The sequence below is a fragment of the Carcharodon carcharias genome, chromosome 7 (assembly GCF_017639515.1).
Source record: "Carcharodon carcharias isolate sCarCar2 chromosome 7, sCarCar2.pri, whole genome shotgun sequence".
Lineage (NCBI taxonomy): Eukaryota > Metazoa > Chordata > Chondrichthyes > Lamniformes > Lamnidae > Carcharodon > Carcharodon carcharias.
Genome location: NC_054473.1, coordinates 159,823,471 through 159,845,282, shown reverse-complemented (window position 1 = coordinate 159,845,282; position 21,812 = coordinate 159,823,471). Strand labels below are relative to the sequence as shown.

The 21,812-nt window shown below is 42.1% G+C and overlaps 1 protein-coding gene across 5 annotated transcripts in view; it reads left to right on the top strand.

The window, feature by feature from the left end:
- piezo1 (piezo-type mechanosensitive ion channel component 1) overlaps window positions 1-21,812 on the top strand; it is a 358,563-nt gene that overhangs the window by 224,363 nt on the left and 112,388 nt on the right. For all 5 annotated transcript variants that reach the window (XM_041191993.1, XM_041191996.1, XM_041191992.1 and 2 more), the window contains 6 exons: window positions 1,981-2,087; window positions 5,631-5,891; window positions 8,557-8,662; window positions 14,679-14,854; window positions 15,337-15,485; window positions 16,296-16,469. In XM_041191993.1, the coding sequence (XP_041047927.1) occupies window positions 1,981-2,087; window positions 5,631-5,891; window positions 8,557-8,662; window positions 14,679-14,854; window positions 15,337-15,485; window positions 16,296-16,469 (973 nt within the window). The remainder of the gene's footprint in view (window positions 1-1,980; window positions 2,088-5,630; window positions 5,892-8,556; window positions 8,663-14,678; window positions 14,855-15,336; window positions 15,486-16,295; window positions 16,470-21,812) is intronic.

Below are 21,812 nucleotides of genomic sequence, written 5' to 3'. Positions count from 1 at the left end.
ATCACCGTCCCTTCACTGTTGCTGAGTCAAGATCCTGGAACACCCTTCCAGTGGCATTGTGGGTGTATCTTCATCACATGGAGTACAGTAGTTTGAGGCCAGCTCACCACCAAGAGAAATTAAGGATGGTCGATAAATGCTACCCTTGCCAACAATGCCCACATCCCATGAATGAATAAATTTTAAAAATCTTAAATGTCGCTATACAGGTCTGGGATGCCAAATTGAAGAAAACTGTGACTTTGGGCCTTCAATCATTTTGGGCTGAGCTAGATTTATAGAAAAATATACTTGTGATTTGGCATCTGCGCTGTGCACACCTGTTTGGCTAATACTGCAGATGGGTCCCAGTGGTAGCTTGGAATTGGCCCATGGTATTGCATTTAAATGTGTTGGGTGAGTAAGTGCATGTGAAGGAGGTAGCCTGCAGGACCTCTCGAAGCATATTTCTTGAATCTGTGTTTTATTTTGGAAAACAAAGTTTCTAGAAACTGCTACTCAAATCAAAGTCAAATTAAATCAACTCGTGAGGGTATAGAGTGGCATTTTCCTCCACTAGTCTAGCGCCACTGCTCCTCCATTCCTTCTTCAAAGAAACAAAGTTAGATTGGGAGTGTCCAACAAGAGATGAGTTGTGCCCTTTTTGAAGTGGCTAAGCAGATTGGATAGAAGGCAGATTGCAAAGTCATTATCAACACAGCAATACATTTTAACAGTAGCTGCAAATCCAGAACCCAGTCTCTGTAACTTTGTTTTTGCTGTTGAGATATTGCCTAGTGATCCCAGATTTCAGTTTTATACTAGCATGATTTATGTTTTATACTGGCTGAATCAGAAATGAGTAGAAGCAATGGAAAATGGGATGTACGGTGTCATCACATCAATACTGCTGAATTGCACGTTCCATTTCCAAAATGGGATGGGCAGTCTGGGCTGATAGATCCCTGCCCCACTTCCTGCTGCAACTCCAGCAATGAGTGCCACAATCAGCTGGAGAGCAGCAGAACTTCTCGGCAATAGCTTCAGTGACAGTTGCACTCAATCCTGCAGGTATTAAAGCTATTTAATATATTGTCCTGGCGGAAATGAGGCATATTACCACCCAGATGTAAATCTCGAAAGTGGCAGTCACCTAGAATAACTAGATCCCTGCCGCCTCCCAGTGTGTACCGCCAGAGTTGTGATGAGAGCCCAAACTGATGTAGCGCAGGCACCATTGTACTAGTTGGAATGAACAGTGGAGTCTTATAGAGTGAATATTTTATGATTCATTCCAAAAAATTGGAAGGGATTCTAAAATAAATATTATCCAGACAGTAATGATTTTTCCAGTGATATTTTTCCGCCATATAAATGCCACCACTGAAATGCATTCACATTGAAAAGTAGCTGCTGTAGCGTACAGTGGCTTTTGCTAAACCTTTTCTATGACATATAAGCACGGAGTTGTTGTGATTATTAGTTGATTATTTAAATTTTTTACCTTTGTGTTTTTAGTATTTAGTTTCTGTCATTTTAATTTAATTTATGTAATTCAATTTTGTTGAGCTGGAATTAATTTGCTGTGGTTGATGCGATAAACTTTGGTACAGTTGTTTTTTGTGTGATCAGTTGATTGGAATGGTAAGTAGTTCCTGGAAAATTATAAGCACTTTGGGATGGATCGCAGCCTGTTCACCTGATGGTGGTGTATTATACTTACTCAAAGCTAGTGAGGTATAGTTGCATAAACGATCTCTTTTCCGTAACAAATAAAAGACTTACAGGATTGAGTTACCAGTTTGTTGGAATTCTCACTGATTGAGAACAATGAGCTATGAACATCATATCTTCTAGAAATGAGCACTGACTGTGGGTTTGAAATTCATTTGCACCACTTTCGTCTATAATTCGTCTGAACTGTCTGGTTGTATGGTTTACTTAAATTGTAAGTTAAACAACAAAAAAGCTCACCTAATTGTTTCTCATGTTCTGCTGCAGTAAATCACAGCACCACCTCTAAACCCAGAAAGTCACAATCACCACTTCATGACCTGGGACATTTGATCATGCAACAAAGCTATATCTGCGCACTCATTGTCATGATGGTAAGTACTGCATGGTCCTTTCTGCTGTTTTGACTGTAATATTGCTGAGCTACCAATGTACAGATGAAGTGTACAATGTCTGAAGGTCGGATCATCTAATAGCATCAGATTCCACTCTTCTCCCCTTCCTCTCACGTTGGCATGCTCTCGGGCACTTTACGATTACCCTTATTACCCTTCACCATCTACCAACCTCCCCCCATGCCCCCAGCCACCTGATTCCCTACTGCTTGTATATGTGGGTCACCACTAGAGATTAAGCACCCACCTCACCAGTTCTCATTAAGGCTTATAAACAGTTTGCTGTCTGCCATCAATAGCTTTTTAATCAGCTAAGCTGGGCTTTCCTCAAAACCCCTTTAAAAGGATGAAAGGAAAATGGTGGAAATCCCAGGTGTGTTGTGTAGCTTTGCATTCTAATTGCATTGGAAATGGAAACTCATTATTATAATCATTACAAGAAGAAAGAATGGAAAAACTGACAAAGTAATTTTAATAATATTTGAATACAAAATGAATTCTTTGCATTTGTGCAGCAATTTTCAAAACTGGAGTTCCAGTTTAAGTTTGCTTCTGATTTCTAAATTCAGCGGTTGGTTAATACATCTAAAAGAAAATGAACTTTTGAATTTCAAATTACTCGATGTATAAATCAGCCATTTCAATGAAACAGGAGGTGCCAATTTACCTACAGTTTCCCATTCACCAACTTGCTGTAGCTGTATTTCAGAGCATTACTGTATATCTTAGCATTCTCTAATTACCTATGTTTCTGACTATACAATTAACAAAATTCTGCATTAACAAACTCATCTGGAAGAAAACCTTTGAGTGATTCCATATTATATATGAATGCAAAAACACAAGTTGATTGTCTATTCATTGATGTAAGCATCAATTTCACAATTGAATGACATCATAACTCACTAGTGAAATTACCAAGGGATATTTTTGACCTGTAGAAACACTAATGTCACACTTTTCTGCCTAATCTAATTGCGCAGATAGAAATGTTAATATTTCAATTTTTTGTTGAATGAATTCATTCTGTAATACTTTGTTAATCTGTGGCATGTGGTGGGTGACCTTGAGCAGCTCTTAGCCTCGAAACACCAGGTGCTGGCTGCAGTATCTTGTTGTGAGCTGGAGTGGTCTGGCCCAGATGGCTGTGTGCATTAACAAGGGCACGGGTGGAGTGCATGGTGTGGCAGTACTTAAGAGGGGAAAGCAGCGAGCAGCTGCTGCTATGCAACCAATCCAATTTTCCTGGGACCATGCCTCAGCATTCCTGTGGCTTTGCAAAGAACAAAATGCAGGAGTGAGGTTATGACCCTCTGGAAGCCCCTGACAACACTGGCCCCCAGAGCTAAGCTAACAGCTGTCTGAGTTTCCATGGCAGCAGTGTGAGCTGCAGTGAAAGCTGTCAGAGCCTCCTTCGTGGTGGGTGCCATAGTCATGTAGAAGGAGCATATACACAAGGTCCATATTGGAAGAAACAGTCACCATCCTCTGAGTGAAGCCCTGACACAAGCCAGAGCTCCTCCAAGCACAATTGTGTACAAGCTTGCTGTCAGGTGGTGCAAAGCACCTAGAATTTCCTGGTGTCTGCCTATCCACCTTCTTTGATAGGCTGGGCCCTTAAAGTCAGCATCTGGATCCTCTGGAGCACAACTAGTATGTTTAGTATGCTCATGCCCTCTGAGCTCATACCTTAGGCACCATGACCCTTACCCTAACTACAGCATGCTTGTGCCTGGTGATCCAATACATGAAGATTCCTTCTGTAGCCTATGCTCTAAACTGCATGTGACACTAGTGTCTGAGCTGTTGCTGCTGAGGGTTAGTGCTGATACTGCGCCATCAGGAAAGCGGACTTTCTTTTTATCAAATGGCAGAGGTATGTCCATGTCTTCAGCCTGAAATGAAAGAGAGGCATGGAGGTTAGCTTTGGTGTAAAAGCAAAGCATAGAGAAATATAATTGACTGATTAAAACATCTTCAGTTTTAAATGTAGAATGTCTTGGGCAAGATAGACGTAGTAAGGGAAAATAAGGAAAGGTTTGAAGAACCCCTGCATGATGCCTCCTCCAGGATTGTCAGTCACCATGACCATAATGATGCCTCTGCCAGCATGCTTTCTTCAAGCGGGGAAATGGTGCGAAGGCAGGCTCAGCTTCCTCCACAGGTAGGGTGTTGTCGGTTGTGATGACCTTCTCCAGCAACAAGGAGAGGAGTGTGTTAGTGGCAGCCTTAAGATCATAAGGAATAGGAACAGGAGTAGGCCATTTGCCCCATCGAGCCTGCTGTGCTATTCAGTAAGAAAATGGCTGATCTTGACTTGTGAGGTGTTTAGGAAATGTGCCTGAAATGGTGGGATGGTTGCTATGCAGTTTGTCAGATGTGAGGTGCAGGGAAAGGAAGGTCTGGGGAATTAGAGTGAAGTGTGCTACAGTGATTCTAAGAGAATGAAGGAATGCAGGGGGTGTGGAGGATTGAGAGTCATGAGGCTGGGTAGTTAAGTGAGCAGAGAGTAAAATAGCAGTAGTGTTACCTTGTCAACTCTGGTGAAATCATTGAATTTCTTTTATTGCAGCCATGTCCTGGCAACTAAACTGGGATTGACCTCTTCTGCAATGTCTTCCCATTGGTGGCAGAGGTGTTATCTGAAGGGCTTTTTACCTCCTAGGGGACAGAGGATTATTCTCCTCCTATCCACTACCTGCACCAAAGCCTCCAAAGAAGCATCAGAAAATCTTAGTGCTGTCTTAGTAGTTGCTGCAGCCATTCTTGTGTACATTTCTGTCTCCATGTTCGCTGCAGCCATATTGAACCTCCCCTTTAAGAGACGCTGGCTGCCTTTAGGTGGCCTGATATTGAGCTCCCAAAAAAGGCATGCAGTGAATGAATGGCATGGTTGACCCTAGCTGCACAACTCGAGCAACCAGCCTGAATATTATGTACTGCATGAAAAAACACTAACATAAAAGCAAAATACTGTGGATGCTGGACATCTGAAATAAAAACAAAAAATGCTGGAAAACTCAGCAGGTCCGGCAGCATCTGTGGAGAGAGAAAGAGAGTTAAGATTTCGAGTCTGTATGCCTCTTCTTCAGAGCTAAAGAAAATTAGAAATGTGATGGATTTTATACTGTTTGAGGTGTGGAGCTTGTGGAGCAAGATATTAGGTCAGGGATAGGTGGGAGCTAAGGGGAGATTGACAAAGCACTAACACGTGTTTGCCACTAATTGGCCACTTAAGGACCTTAATAGATCCAAGGGCTGGTCGCCAACGCCTCCCATGCCCCTCCATAAAATTTCACACAGGTTGGGCATGGTCAGGTAAGTGGTGGGCAGGCTACCCACTGGATTTTATAAGCCCCCTTCCTTCAAATTCACCGGTGGAGAGCGCAAAATCCAACCCTATGTATAAATTTGCGAATTCTTTTTTGAACCTATTTTGAAAGCAGTTTTGAATTATAATTCTTTAAATTTATTGTTGTAGTTGAGTTATTTTTTGTAACTTTTAAAATCTTCCCTTTCCAGGTTTGGAGTATTACATTCCACAGCTGGTTAACCTTTGTGCTTCTGATTTGGGCCTGCCTTATCTGGATCGTGCGAAGTCGGAGGCACTTGGCCATGTTGTGCTCTCCATTCATTCTGCTGTATGGGATCATGCTGTGCAGCTTGCAGTATGTCTGGGGAATGGACCTGACAGAAGAGCTACCAACCAAAATTGGCTTTATGGACCTGACACAGCTTGGTTTAGTCCGCATGGAGTATCACTGTCTACGCCTGGGTGTAGTGGTCAGTTTCAAATAAATCGTTCAATTGAAATAAGTTTTATTTTAATGAATATGGTGCTAATGTACATGCAAAAGTAATGCTTACCAATCTGGATTTGAATCCCCCTTGAATCTCCCCTGCCTCTCTCTTGCCATCAATGCACCTATTGTTGCATCTTTACAAGCAGCAACTCCATCTGCCCTATCTTCCTATTTTGTTGATTGCCCCTCTCAGAACACCTGCTGGGACCTAATCTCTCCAACTTCCTTCACTGCCCAACACCACCCCCTTGGACTCAGCCATTAGATCAATCAATGATCCTCTCAACATTTCCCACCAAGTTCGTTCACCCACCAACAAAGCCCTTGGTACCTTATATTTAATGATGTTATTGACATCCTGACTGATTGAAATTTAGCTCTTCATTAACTAGACCTCGCCTCTTACCAAAACTTCCCTGCCAGTCTATACTTTCCACCAACTGCACCGCCCAAACTGCCCTGGTGCCACTTGACTCTTATTACTAAGCCACACCTTGGCCTTTCCTTCTATTCGCTTCTCCTCCTTTAAAGACCTCACGTTCCACCTCTCTTACCTCCCCTTTAAAACCTTTGCTGTGTACTGGCCCCATCCCCCCAATATCCTGCCACATCTCACCCTCAGTTTCTCACAGGTATCTTCCTCCTTTCCTCCCTTAGCCTCGTCACTGAGTGACCACCCATCCTTGGTGGTATGTTTCCATTTCAGCTCCCCTTGTCCCCTCTGCACTGAAGTCACTGTCCTCCTGTTCTCCTTGAACCTCTTCCTCCATTTAACTCTGCTATCCAAATAAACTGACTTACCCATAATCTCAGTCACCCTCTCTATCTTGAGAACTCCTATGGTCAAAGTCATAAATAACATGGCTTCTGGAGTTCCCTAAGGAGCTATCTTTTCCCTCCTCCTCCTCCTCCTCATCCTTATCAAAATGCTGTTCCTTAATGACATCTTACATACATAGACTTGGGACCAGTTTCCATTGGTATGTTGACAACACCCACCTAAAACTTGCCACCAGTTCTGACAACCCCTCCATTGCTTCTGTGTCCCAGCCCATTGTCCCACATCCAGTCTACAATGAGCTGCAATTTCCTCCAGATAAACATTGGTTAGACCAAAGTGATCATGTTTGGCCCTTGTCTCCATAACTTTTCCATTGGTTCTAACCTCCTCATTATCCATTATCTTAGGCTGAACCAGCCCATTCACAGCCTTGGCCTCCAATTCACTCCTAAGCTGAGCTTTAGGTCCCATATCCTCACCAATGACTGCTTAGCTTTTCCTGCTTCCAAACCTTCCTCCGTTCATCTGCTATTGAAACCTTCATCCCTGTTTTTGTCTTCTCCAGACTTGATCTTTGCAATGCTCTCCTGGCCAGCCCTTCAAACTCAACCCTTTCCAAAGTTCAGTTCATTCAAAACTTTGCTGCCTCAGTCCCACTTTGCACCAAGTCATTCTGACCCATCATTGACTTCCTGACTTACATAGGTCACCTTCTGGCCTTACAATGCATCATATCTAAAATCTCATCCTTCTGTTTAAATTTCTTCATGACTTCACCCCTCCCTATTTCTATAATGTCCTTATCCCTCACAACCCCTTTCCCTTAGAATTCTTCATTCTTCTGACACTGGGTGCTTGTACGTCCTTCAGTCCTTTCTCCCTACCTTCACACCCACGGATGTGCTTTTAGCCACCAAGGCCTCATGCTCTGAAATTCCCTAACTAATGCCCTATTCTCTTTGCCTTCCTCTCCCTCTTTAGAACCTCCTTCCAGACCCATTTCTTCAACCAAGCTTTTCGTCACTCCCCTCCTAATAGTTCCTCTTTTGACATGGTGTCCATTTTGCCCTTGTGCCTCTGTGAAGTGCCTTGAGATATTTTCCCTACCTTAAATGAGCTAAATGCCAACTGTCATTGATGGAAAGCACAATAATGGTGAACAAAAAAACTGGGGTTTAACAAAACATGCCCTTCACACTGTCCTTCAATCTCCTGGTTGCACATACTGCACTATAAATTCCACAAGTTTCAGAAAGCCTCTAGAACTTCACCACAGTTTATCACACATTAACCTGGGCAGTGTTTATTGAGCTATTTTACCACAGCTGGCCAATCCCAATCTTCCCTTTATCCAACATTTTTCAGCAGTAGTCATTGGATAGTGATTGGCAGGAGGGCGTTTACTTTCTCCTCCTAATCCAGCTACACTGCAGGTGATTACAATATCTCAGTGCAGACCAGGAGTCAGCCTTGGAAGCTGTCTGATTTGCATGGTTTAGTTCCACACCCCCGATACGCACATTTCCTGGGGAAACAAGTTGCAATTGCTGCCCTTGGGCTTTATAGTGTGATTTTGTGAGATGTGGAATATTTTAAACTTAAAATACTATTCGGTGATCTCTTTAAATTTTTCATTTTGAATTTTAAAAATTGCAATATTTTCTTAAGAATAATCAAACCAACAAATGTGTGGAATTTGGAAATAATCAGTAAACAAAACTCTACTGATTTTAAAAAATATAAACTTTTATTAGCTTGTACAAAAATATTTCAATTTATTCCTCGTCTATTCAAAGAATGATCATCTCCTACGACTGCAACTGTGAAAACTTTCCATCATTTTCCATCTTTTTTTTATCACCAGTTGTTGTACACACTCACATTTTGGCTCTTACTGCGCCAATTTGTAAAAGAAAAATGCATGAAACAGAAAGATGTCCCACTGAAAGAAGTGACTGTGGCTGAGGCAGGTAAGTGATGGACATACTCGCAACTAAAAGCTTTATACTTAGTTATGTGATCATAATTCCTATGAGAACCACCTTCATTAAATTAATCTTTCTGCATTAGCAAAACTACTAACTCAAGCATTGCAATCAACTGGTAAGTGGGGCAGAGTTAGAAAAGCGAATTTAAATTTACACGTTACGCACTAGTTCAGACTCTGACATTGTCAAAAGTTTCAGACTCCGGTGCAGTACTTTGTATCGAATATGAGAGGATGTCAGTAAGTTGTGTAAATAATCATTTGGTTTCATCAGCAGAAGCCATGTAATACAGCTCCGCAAGTTTATGACTGATTAGTGTCTACTAATTATTTCAACTAGTCATACAGATTCAGATAGATTTTTTTCCAGCCCTACAGCCAAATTGAGAAAATGTCTATTTATGACCAAGTAAGACTGTTAGACACTTGTTTTATCTGGTTTTTACTGTTGAAATTTATAACTGTTTCCCCTTCCTGAGTTGTTTAAGCAACAGTGCATGACCACAAAAATGAAAATGCTGTTCAATTGGCAAAAAGCAAAAGTTTCAGAAAAAACTGGCTGCCGTTGTTGTAATGAAAACAACCACATGGCCTAAACTTGGCAACACTAAGGAGAAGCTCCTGTACATCAGATAATATTTGGAACAAGATTCAGAAGTTCTGAGGTTCGATGCTGTAAGACAGTCACGCAGAGAATCAAAACTGATCGTTTTCAGTCAGCTGCTTCCAATTTGTGGGTTCAATGGATCTCTTTGATTAAATAATAAAATGTTAACATTTAATATGCTTCAATCTATTGCCAAAAGGTCAAGGGCCCAATCCCCATTTGCAACAACCCCAGACTTTATCCTAGTGTGCTGCAGATTTGTGTACTACCACAGTAACACCTAAAGGTGTTTTGTCTTCTGATCCTAACTGAGGCAAAACAAATGGCCTAATGATTTTAAAATGTTTGTATGTGTAGTTACCTTCTACAGGTGAACAAATCAATAAAATTGGGTGACCAGACTTTCAAAAATCAAAACTAGGACTCCATGAGGTAATGCTCTTCTCAACACGAACAGATTTCCCTTTGCAGCTCCTCAGGCATTGCACCTTCTCCGTTTTTATCATTGTACATCTGGAAAGAAATGATGTGGCCATACGTCGGTGCCTTTTCTTCTTTTCAAAGTCGATTCCCTGCCAAGTCCTGAGGAAACTACACTGTGAGTGTAAACAACTTGGACAACTGCCTCCCATCTTCCTGCCGTCCATTTTTTGCCCACCTCACCTAGAAGTGCTTTCCACTCATTATCTGGAAATGTAAGGTCGCGCTGTGGGGTAAAGCGGCAGATCTAGGAGACATGCGCAAACAGAAATAGAGCTATTCAATTCAAACTCATTCCACTCCTGCAGAATAAATGGGGAAGCTAAAAACCGGGTCATTTGAATTATTTTGAGGAAATTTCTGGGACACCAGAATGTTTAATGAAAATCTGAGACTGTCCCAGCAAAATGGGATGTCTGGTCAGCCCACGTTAAAAGCAACATTGGAGGTCAACAAAGCAATTGCAATGCCAACACAAAATGAGGATTTGTTTGCAGGGATATAGAATTCAGTAAGAGTGAATTTATGTTCACCTTCTATAGGACCCTGGTCAGCTTGCAATAGAGTACTGTGCACAGTTCTGGCATGCATATTAATAAAGAAAACACTGACAAAACTTATCAAAACTGAGAGATTAGAGCTATTGGGAAAGATTTGAAGATGTTGGAACTTTTTTCTTCAGAAAAGAGAAGACTAAGAAGCAACTTGATAGAGGTCTTTAAAATTATGAATGGGTTGGTGTTGCAACTGGGTAAAGATGGATATTAGGGCTCGCCCTTTCTTTCCCACTCCTCGATTGATCGTAACTTAGAAAATATCATTGGGATTAGACAAAGTCAACATGGATTTATGAAAGTGAAATCATGTTTGACAAACCTACTGGACTTTTTTTAGGATGTAACTAGCAGAATAGATAAGGGAGAACCAATGGATGTGATGTACTTGGATTTTCAGAAAGCTTTTGATAAAGTCGCACGTAAGAGGTTAATGTGTAAAATTAAAGCACATGGGATTGGGGGTAATATATTGGCATGGATTGAGAATTGGTTTGCAGACCAGAAACAGAGTAGGAATAAATGAGTGTTTTTTGGAGTGGCAGGCAGTGACTAGTGGGGTAGCACTGGGATCAGTGCTTGGGCTCCAGCTATTCACAATATATATCAATGATTTGGATGAAGGAACCAAATGTAATATTTCCAGGCTTACTGATGACATGAAACTTGGTGGAAATGTGAGCGATGAGAAGGGTGTTAAGAGGCTACAAGGCGATTTAGGCAGGTTCAGTGAGTGGGCAAATACATAGTGGATAAGTGTGAAGTTATCCATTTCAGTAGGAAAAACAGAATGGCAGAATATTGTTTAAATGGTGATAGATTGGGAAATGTTGGTGTACAAAGGGACTTAGGTGTCCTTGTACATCAATCACAAAAAGCAAGCATGCAGGTGCAGCAAACAGTTAAGGTGGCAAATGGTATGTTGGCCTTCATTGCGAGAGGACTTGAGTACAGGAGCAAGGATGACTTACTGCAGCTGTACAGGGCCTTGATGGGACCACACTTGGAGCATTGTGTACAGTTTTGGTCTCCTTACATAAGAAAGGCTATACTTGCCACAGAGGGAGTGCAGCAAAAGTTCACCAGACTGATTCCTGGGCTGGCAAGATTGTCGTATGAGGAGAAATTGGGCTTACTAGGCCTGTTTTCACTGGAGTTTAGAAGAATGTAAGAAGATCTCATTGAAACGTATAATATTCTGACAGGGATGGGCAAACTGGACGCAGGGATGCTCTGGCTCTGAGGTTTAGAACAAGGGGTCACAGTCTCAGGATACCGGGTAGGCCATTTAGGAATGAGATGAGGAGAAATGTCTTCACTCAGAGGGATGCGAACCTATGGAATTCTCTACCACAGAAGGCTGTGGAGGCCAAGTCACTGAATATATTTAAGAAGGAAATGGATAGATTTCTGGACTCTAAAGACGTCAAGGGGTATGGGGAGAGAGTAGGAATATGGTGCCAAGATAGAGGATCAGCCATGACCATATTAAATGGCAGGGCAGACTCGAAGGGCCGAATGACCTCCTCCTATTCCTATTTTCTCTGTTTCTATGTAACAGGTCTTTTTTTGAAATTTATAAGGATGAAGGTATCAATTCAGTGTCTGTTCTTAATCATTTATGTGCCAATTGCAAATAACGCCGTCCAACTGGCTATCTTGAGTTTAAAGACAAAAGGGGGTTAGTTTTTTTATTGTGCTAAAAACCCACCCAGGTAAAGATATAATATTTAAAAAGGTAAACACATGTCCTGACCTTCACAACACACACACATGCAAACAAGCTATACAGTAAAGGAGGTTAACTTTTGGCCAAAATAAGATTCATCGATAAAAGGCAAAAAAAAAAATGAGTTCACTGTTTGAGTCCTTTGCTCGTGGCTGAGGCAGCTTTTATTTCAACCGTCATCCTTGTTTTTCCCATGGAAACTCCGCTTTGGGTTTTTGGAATCTGCTCCAGAACTTCTTTGACCGTTGACCCCAGTATTATATAAGGAGGCAGAGTTCCTTTTTATTGAAATTCTCTGGGCTGAATTTTGCCTTTGGCGAGCAGGGGGCGGGGCCCGCTCGCCAACTCATAAATTTATTCGGGATGACATTGGGGGGAACTCCCGACGTCATTCCGCCCCATTTAAATCTTCGGGAAGGTGGGGGTGCAGTGAAATCAGCTGCGGGCCCGCCGACTTGTCAATGGTCAATTGAGGCCATTGACAGGATAATTAAAACAAGTAAAGGCTGGTGGGCAGGCCGGGAGCCCCAGCGGGAATTAGAAAAAACATGAAACGTCATCCACCGGCGGGGTGAGGTTTCATGTAGGGATTTAAGCAGTTTAATAACGTTTTGGTGTCAAATGAGGAGGACATGTTAAGGATTTATTTTTCTATTTTTAATGTTTTTAGAAGTGTCAGCGATCTCCCTGAGGAAGCACTTAGCCTCAGGGAGATGTGCGCTCTTTTGTGCGCATGCGTGAAAGAGTGCACTCTTGCTTTTGGGGAATCCCCCCCACCCGCACAGGAAGTGCATAGCGCTTCCCACCGGATGTCATGCTGGGTGGGCCTTAATTGGCCTGCCCACATAAAATGGCGGCGGGGCCCGCTTCTCCAGCAGAGATAGGCTCCCTACCCGCTGGAAATTGGGTCGGGCCCGGCAGGCAGAAAATTCTGCCCTCTATTTCTGATGTATTCCAACATGTGACAGAGTTAGGGCTCTGAACTTGAGACAGCAGGGAGAGAGATGGTGTTAATTTTCCTTTTGCAGACTTCTTTAGACTTTCCAAAGGCAGCCAAGTTGTTGTACTAAAAGACATTACAAAATTGTGATTCTGGTCAGATGAACTCTTTCCCCATGATGATTTCAGTATTCTACAGAAGGTAACTGATTGGCTTATGTCTGGACAGACTTTGGCTATTGTGTTATAGCCGAGCTGATTTTTTTTTTTAATGCTCCAGCATCACTTCTGAATGGGCCATTTTTCCCTGTGATGAGCTAGGAAGAACAGATCAACACCTGTATAGACATTTCCTGACAGATTTTTTGTCTCTGCCTGGGGGTTTGGAATATAGCTCTAGAAATGCATATGGTGAGAGCCAGTCCATCATTCCATAGGAGATTTTGCTTGGCACGTACTATTGTAATCCACATTGGAAACTTCCAGAAATTGACCAGCTTGGAATTGCAGACATGTCAGGTGACCTGTGACAGCCATCTTAAGTCAGTGCCTTTGCTTGCTTTAAGAATCCTTTTAAAGAAGTTCAATATACATCTGATCAGCTGATGAAATTAAAGATTAATATTCCACATGAACAAGTCTCATCGTCATGACAGTTGGACAGTTTCGATGTGGAGAGCATTTTTCTGCTTGTGGGAGATTCCAAGACTAAGGGCCATAAATATAAAATAATTGTTAATAAATCAAGTAGAGAAATGAGAAGAAATTTCTTTACTCAGAGTGTTTAGAGCATGGATCTTGCTACCACAAGAAGTGGTTATGGCAAATAACTAATCTTTTCAGAAGGAAATTGAAAAAGTACATGAGAATAAAGGGAATTGAAAGATATGCTGAAAGGCTAAGCAGCAGTAACTAGAATGGGAGGAGACTTGTGTGGAGTATAAACCCCAACACAGATTAGCTGGGTTGAATGGTCTGTTCCTGTGCTGCATATTCTGTGTAATTCATTGGCAGACACTTCTGGTAGCATTCTTCTAAAGAAATAAATATTCTTTTGAAGAACAATATTTATTAAAACTTGTTTCCAAACAACTCAACACTTTTGGCTCAACTCTTGCCATAGATAAAGGTTGTTTTGTTTTGTTCCTTGTCATATGGTTTAGAAAAAAATCACATTATTGTAGGACCATGAAATCACCAACCCAATAATGGTCCATTGTGTCTCTTCCCTGGACCTGGTTCTGGCTTCCTACTGCCTCTGTGGGAAGTGATTTACAAAGTTCCAGAAAGTACTTCCCTCCCTTAGTAAGTGTAAACCAGGAGAAAAATTCAGCCATAAGGCTTAACATTGACAATATTCCAACCCAACCCAAAGAAAACTATGAATTAGGTTTGTGAACCTTTCAATTGTCTACCCCAGCTATAGCTGCACAATCATTGAGTATATTCAAGTCTGAGGTTGACAGATGTTTGGATACTAAGGGAATCACGGGATATAGGCAGGAAGATCAGCCATGATTTCACTGGATGGTGTGACAGGCGCAAGGGCTGAATGGTCTATTCTTGCTCCTACATTTTATGTTCTTAACTGCTTTCAGTTCAAACCTGATGTGCATGAGAATTCTTGATATTTGATCATTGAGTTCTGCAATTTTCAGATTTTCATTGTTTACTTTTGTTTATGTTACAGGCCAAGAGAAGAATGAAGTATTGAAAGCACTTGGAGGGCTAGTAATGAGCTTCTATGCCAAATATTGGATTTACGTTTGTGGAGGGATGTTCTTCATTGTCAGTTTTACTGGAAGAATTGTTGTGTATAAAATTGTTTATATGTTCCTGTTCCTTCTTTGCCTCTCATTCTACCAGGTGAGAATACAACAGTCAAATACTGGTCAACAGTAAAAACTCAGAACTAAATCACTACCTTTAGTAGAAAAGGGAAGACAATTAAGAAAATACATTGATAAAAGTAAAATACTGCGGATGCTGGAAATCTGAAACAAAAACAGAAAATGCTGGAAAAACTCAGCAGGTCTGACAGCATCTGCAGAGAGAAAGACAGAGTTAACGTTTCGAGTCCTTATGACTCTTCTTCAGAGAAAATACATAGCAATGCCACACATATATATCGTGATATACTTGTGCATCAAAATAGAAACTAAGCTTGTGAAGCAACGTGATATGCTTGACTCAGACTAGAGTTGGGCTGACTGAAGGGAAATGTAAATGGGATCACTCTATGGTCTGATAATTTGTAATAATACCCTGTTTCAAATATGCTGTGTAAAAGAAGTGTTGAATTTCTTCTGCCTTTGCTAATGTCTTATACTTGCTGTTCATTTTACTAGGTCTGTTACTTTCTATGGCGTAAGCTGCTGAAAGTATTCTGGTGGCTGGTTGTTGCGTACACTATGCTGGTCCTCATTTCAGTTTACACTTTTCAATTTGCTGAATTCCCACAGTACTGGAAAAATTTCACAGGATTAACAGATGAACAGTATGTGCATTTTTATTTCTGGCAGATGCGTTTGTTTTATGTTCCTCGGCTTCATCAAAATAACAAATGTCAGAAGTGTTGAAATATTTGCAAACCCAGTATTGTATATGGTGTAGTAATTATGTGCATGTGCCCAGAAGAAATTTAGCTCTTAAGCTTTTATGGATTTTTTCAAATCTGTTTGTGATACATTCCACATATTAAACTTATTAAATAAAATGATTTTTCATAGTACATGGCCAACTAGTGACAATTATCCTTGGAGGGGCAGGGAGTAGTAAGTGGGGTTTTATTCTGGGCAAGATGGCTCCTACGCCTAACAGCATAAGAGTGGAACTGAGTCAACCCTCTGTGGCATACTCAGTGAATTTAGAAATTAAGATAGACAGATCCACTGTACTCCAGAGAGGTGTTGAATATTGATCAGCCAACCTGATATTACTATTTATCGAAGATAGCGGGTTAGTCTTGTCATCACCAGAAAATCCTCCAAGTCTGAGTCTGAATAGATTGATGGTCTTGGCTGACTGAGCATTGAGGAGCACTATAGCGATCCAGGCTGGATAACCGCATGACTTTAGCTGGTTAATCGCCAGTCGGACCTACTTGTAACTCACTGAGCCGCAAATCTGCCAACTGCATCAAAGCTATTGAGGCTTGGGTAAGTAGGCCATGTTCCTGTCGGGAAAGTGGAATGGGCAAAGGGTTTCCATTCAAGTCAAGCGCCAAGATGACAAAAAGGGACAGATTCATTATTGAAGTTCTTGTCAATACACTTAACAGTTAAACGTTGTTCTTTTGGTAATACAGGTTGGCTGACATGGGATTGGAGCAGTTCAGTGTCAGTGAGCTCTTCTCCAGCATTCTGATCCCTGCCTTTTATCTGCTCGCCTGTATTCTACAACTACACTACTTCCACCGTCGCTTCATGCTGATTACTGATCTGGAGCATGTTCCGACAAAGGGAAAAGGGCCATTGCACCGGTAAGACTTTTCTGCATCTAGCATAGATGCAAGTTTAAATGAATCATAGAATGGTTACAGAAAGGCCACTTGGCCCATCGTGTCTCTGCTGGCTGGCTGTAAGAACGCCTCACCTAGTCACACATCGCCACCTTCTCCCCATAACCTTACAATTTTTTCTCTTCAGGTTATTTTCAAATTCTCTTCTGAAGGCACTGATTGAATCTGCCCCCACCACACTCTTAGGCAGTGCATTCCAGATCCTAACCACTCACTGTGTAAAAACGTTTTCCCTTGTGTCATCGTTACTTTGTTTGGTCAATTAACTTGAATTGGTGTCCTCTGGTTCTGAACCCTTTCCCCCATGGGAACAGTTTCTCCATATCTATTCTGTCCACGTCCCTCCATGATTTTCAACAGCTTGATCAAATCTTCTCCTAATAGAACCATAGGAAAGTTACAGTGCAGAAAGAGCCCATTCAGCTCATCATGTCTGTGCCGGCCAAAAGGCAAAAAAAGAAACTAGCCGCTCATTTTAATCCCACTTTCCAGCACTTGGTCCACAGCCTTGCAGGCTACAGCACTTCAGATGCAGATCCAGGTACCCTTTAAATGAGTTAAGTGTTTCAGCCTCAACCACCAACTTAGACAGTGAATTTCAGATCCGCACCACAGAATCTCATAGTGCAGAAGAGGCCCTTCAGCCCATCGGGTCTGCACTGACATGTGAGAAACACCTGACCTACCTACCTACCTAATCCCATTTACCAGCATTTGGCCCATAGCCTTGAATGTTATGATGTGCCAAGTGCTCATCCGGGTATTTTTTAAAGGATGCGAGGTTACCTGCCTCCACCACCCTCCCAGGCAGCGCATTCCAGACTGTCACCACCCTCTGGGTAAAAATGTTTTTCCTCACATCCCCCCTAAACCTTCTGCCTCTCACCTTGGACTTATGTCCCCTCATGACTGACCCTTCAACTAAGGGGAACAGCTGCTCCCTATCCACTCTGTCCATGCCCTTTATAATCTTGTACAGCTCGATCAGGTCGACTCTCAGGCTTCTCTGCTCCAACGAAAACAACCCAAGTCTGTCCAACCTCTCTTCATAAGTTAAATGTTTCATCCCAGGCGACATCCTGGTGAATCTCCTCTGCACCCCCTCCAGTGCAATCACATCCTTCCTATAATGTGGTGATCAGAACTGCACACAGTACTCCAGCTATGGCCTCACCAAGGTTCTATACAACTCCAACATGACCTCCCTACTTTTGTAATCTATGCCTCGATTGATAAAAGCAAGTGTCCCATATGCCTATTTCACCACCCCACTAACATACCCCTCCACCTTCAGAGATCTATGGACACACATGCCAAAGTCCCTTTGTTCCTCAGAACTTCCTAGTGTAATACCGTTCATTGAATACTTCCTTGTCAAATTACTCCTTCCGAAGTGTATCACCTCTCACTTTTCAGGGTTAAATTCCATTTGCCACTTATCTGCCCATTTGACCATCCCATCTCATGCCCAAGACACTCAACCTCACTGTTAACCACCCGTCCAATCTTTGTGCCACCCGCAAACTTACTAATCCCACCCCCCCCCCACATAGTCATCTATGTCGTTTATATAAATGACGAATAATAGGGGACACAGCACAGATCCCTGTGGTACACCACTGGACACTGGCTTCCAGTCACTGAAGCATCCTTCTGTCATCACCCTCTGTCTCCTACAACTAAGCCAATTTTGAATCCACTTTATCAAATTACCATGTATCCCATGTTCATTTGCCTTCTTTATAAGTCTCCCATGTGGGACCTTGTCAAAGGCTTTGCTGAAATCCATATAAACTACATCAACTGCACTACCCTCATCTACACACCTGGTCACCTCCTCAAAAAATTCAATCAAATTTGTTAGGCATAACCTCTGTCTGACAATGCCATGCTTACTATCCCTAATCAAACCTTGCCTTTCCAAGTGGAGATAGATTCTCTCCTTCAGAATTTTCTCCAATAGTTTCCCTACCACTGACGTGAGACTCACTGTCTCTAGTTCCCTGGCTTATATCTACAACCCTTCTTAAATAGCGGAACCACATTAGCTGTTCTCCAGTCCTCTGGCACCTGCCCCATGGCCAGAGAGGAATTAAAGATTTGGGTCAGAGCCCTTGCGATCTCGTCCCTTGCCTCCCTCAGCAGTCTGGGACACAAATCATCCGGACCTGGAGGTTTGTCCACTTTTAAGCCTGCCAACACCTTGTCACTCCCTATATCAATTTGTTCAAGAACCTCACAGTCTCTCTACCCGTGTTCCATACCTTCATCCTCATTCTCCTGGGTGAAGACGGATGTGAAGTATTTGTTCAATGCTCTACCGATGTCCTCAGGCTCCATCCATAAATTGCTCCCTTGGTCTCTTATGGGCCCTACTCTTTCCCTGGTTATCCTCTTCCCATTGATGTATTTTTAGAATATCTTGGGATTTTCCCCACTTTTACCAGCCAGAGCTTTCTCATATCCCCTATTTGCCCTCCTAATTGCTTTCTTAAGCTCCACCCTGCATTTTCTGTACTCCACTAATGCCTCCGCTGATTTGCTCCCCTTGTACCTGCTAAAAGCTTCTCTTTTCCTTCTCTTCGTATCCTGAATATCTCTGGCCATCCATGGTTCTCTGGCTTGTTACTCCTTCCTATCACCCTAGAGGGAACATGTTGAGCCTGTACCCCCCCCATTTCCTTTTTGAATGCCCCTCACTGCTCTTCTGCAAATTTCCCCACAAGTAGCTGTTCCCAGTCTACCTTGGCCAGATCCTGCCTTATTTTACTAAAATCCGCTCTCCCCCAATCCAAAATATTTTTTTGCAACTTGTCTATTTCTTTGTCCATAACACCCTCTGGGTGAAAAAGTTTTTCCTCATGTCCCCTCTAATCCTTCTACCAATCACCTTAAATCTATGTCTCCTGGTAATTGATCCCCTCAGCTAGGAGAACAATTCTTTCCTATCTAGGACCCTCATAATTTTGGTCACCTCAATTGGGTCACCCCTTAGCCTTCTCTGTTCAAAGGAAAACAACCCTAGCCTATCCAACCTCTCCTCATAGCTGCAATTTTCATACCCTGGCAACATTCTTATAAATCTCTTCTGCACCTTCTCCAGAGCAATTATGTTCTTCCTGTAATGGTGACCAGAATGTACACAAAATTCCAGCTGTGGCCTAACCAGCATTATATACAGTTCCATCATTACATCCCTGCTTTTGTATTCAATACCTCGCCCAATAAAGGAAAGCATTCTATATGCTTTCTTGACCACCTTGTCCATCTGTCCTGCCACCTTCAAGGACCTGTGGTCATGCACTCCAAAGTCTCTCACTTCCTCAACCCCTCTCAACCTCCCGTGTATTGAGTATTCCCTTACTTTGTTTGCTCTCCCCAAATGCATTACCTCACACTTTTCTGGATTCAATTCCATTTGTTATTCTCCACCCACTCAACCAAATCATGGTTATCATTCTGGAGTTGACAGGCTATCCTCTTACAATCAACTAAATGGCCAATTTTTGTGTCATCTGCAAATTTCCCAATCTGTCGCATACATTTAAGTCTAAATCATTAATATATACAACAAACAGCAAGGGCCCCAACACTGAGCCCTGTGGAACACCACTGGAAGCTGTTTTACGTTTGCAAAAACATCCATTGAGCATTACCCTTTGTTTCCTGGCACTGAGCCAATTTTGGATCCAACCTGCCACCTTCCCCTGTATTCCATGAGATCTCACTTTCCTGACCAGTCTGCTACGTGAGACCTTGTCAAGTACCTTACTGAAATCCATGTAGACCACATCCACTGCACTACCCTCATCCATCCTCCTGTTACTTCCTCAAAAAATTCTATTAAGTTAGTAAGACATGATCTTCCCCCAACAAAACCAAGGTGACTATCCCTGGTCAATCCTTGACTTTCTAAGTGACAGTTTATCCTATCTCTCAGAATTGTTTCCAATAATTTGCCCACCACTGAAGTCAGACTGACCAGCCTATAATTTTTTGGCCTATCCCTTGTATACTTTTTAAATAATGGTGCAACGTTAACAGACCTCCAATCCTCTAGGACCTCGCCTGTATCAAGTAAGGATTGGAAAATGATCCTCAGAACATTTGCTATTTCCTCCCTGGCTTCCTTCAAAAGTCTGGGATACAATCCATCCGGCCCTGGTGATTTGTCTACTTTCAAGGATGCCAGTCCGTCGAGTACTTCCTCTCTCACTATGCTTATTGTATCGAATGTTTCACACTCCTCCTCTTTAACTAGAATGTCTACATCATCCTTCTCCTTAGTGAAGACCAAGACAAAGTACTCATTGGGAACCCGGCCCACATCTTCAACATCAACGCACAAGTTATCATGTACATCACTGATAGGCCCTATCTTTTCCTTGGTTATTCTCTTGTTCTTAAGGTACTGGTAAAACATCTTTGGGTTTTCTTTGATTTTATCTGCCAATATTTTTTTGTAACCTCTCTTTGCTTTCCTAATTTCCATTTTTACTTCACCCCTGTACTTTCTGTACCCCTCTACAGTCTTTTGTGACTGTCATAAGCTTTCTTTTTCTGCTTTATCTTGGCCTCTATACTTATGCAAAACCAGGGGACTCTATCTTTGGCAGTACCACCCTTTTACTTTGTGGGCAATATCTATACTGTGCCCATAGAATCTCACCTTTGAATGCCTCCCACCGATTTGACAGTTTTTCCTTCTAATCACTGTGTCCAGTCCACTTGCGCCAGCTCACCTCTCAGCTTTGTAAAATTTGTCTTTCCCCAATTTAGAACTTTCACTCCTGTTCTATCTTTGTCCTTTTCCATAATGATGCTAAATCTAACTATAGTATGGTCACTAACTCCAAAATGGTTCCCTGCTGCTACTTCATCCACTTGCCCAGCTTCATTTCCCAAGATTAAAACTAGAATTTCACCCTCTCTCATTGGGCTTGTTATGTGCTGGCTAAAAAAGTTCTCCTGAATACAGTTCAAGAATTTTGCGCCCACTGTGCCTTCACATTGTTCATATCCCAATTGATATTGGGATAGTTGAAGTCCCCAACTATTACTGCCCTATTATTTTTGCACTCAGAAATCTGTCTACATGTTTGCTCTTCTAACTCTCTCCCGCTATTGGGGGGACTATAGTCCTAGCAGTGTGGCTGTCCCTTTATTTATTTCTAAGCTCAACCCATATGGCCTCATTTGATGCTTCATTTAGTATTTCATCCCTCCTCACAGTTGTAATTGATTCTTTAATCAATAATGCTACACCCCCAGCTTGTTTTATCCCACCCCACCCCCCCCCACCCC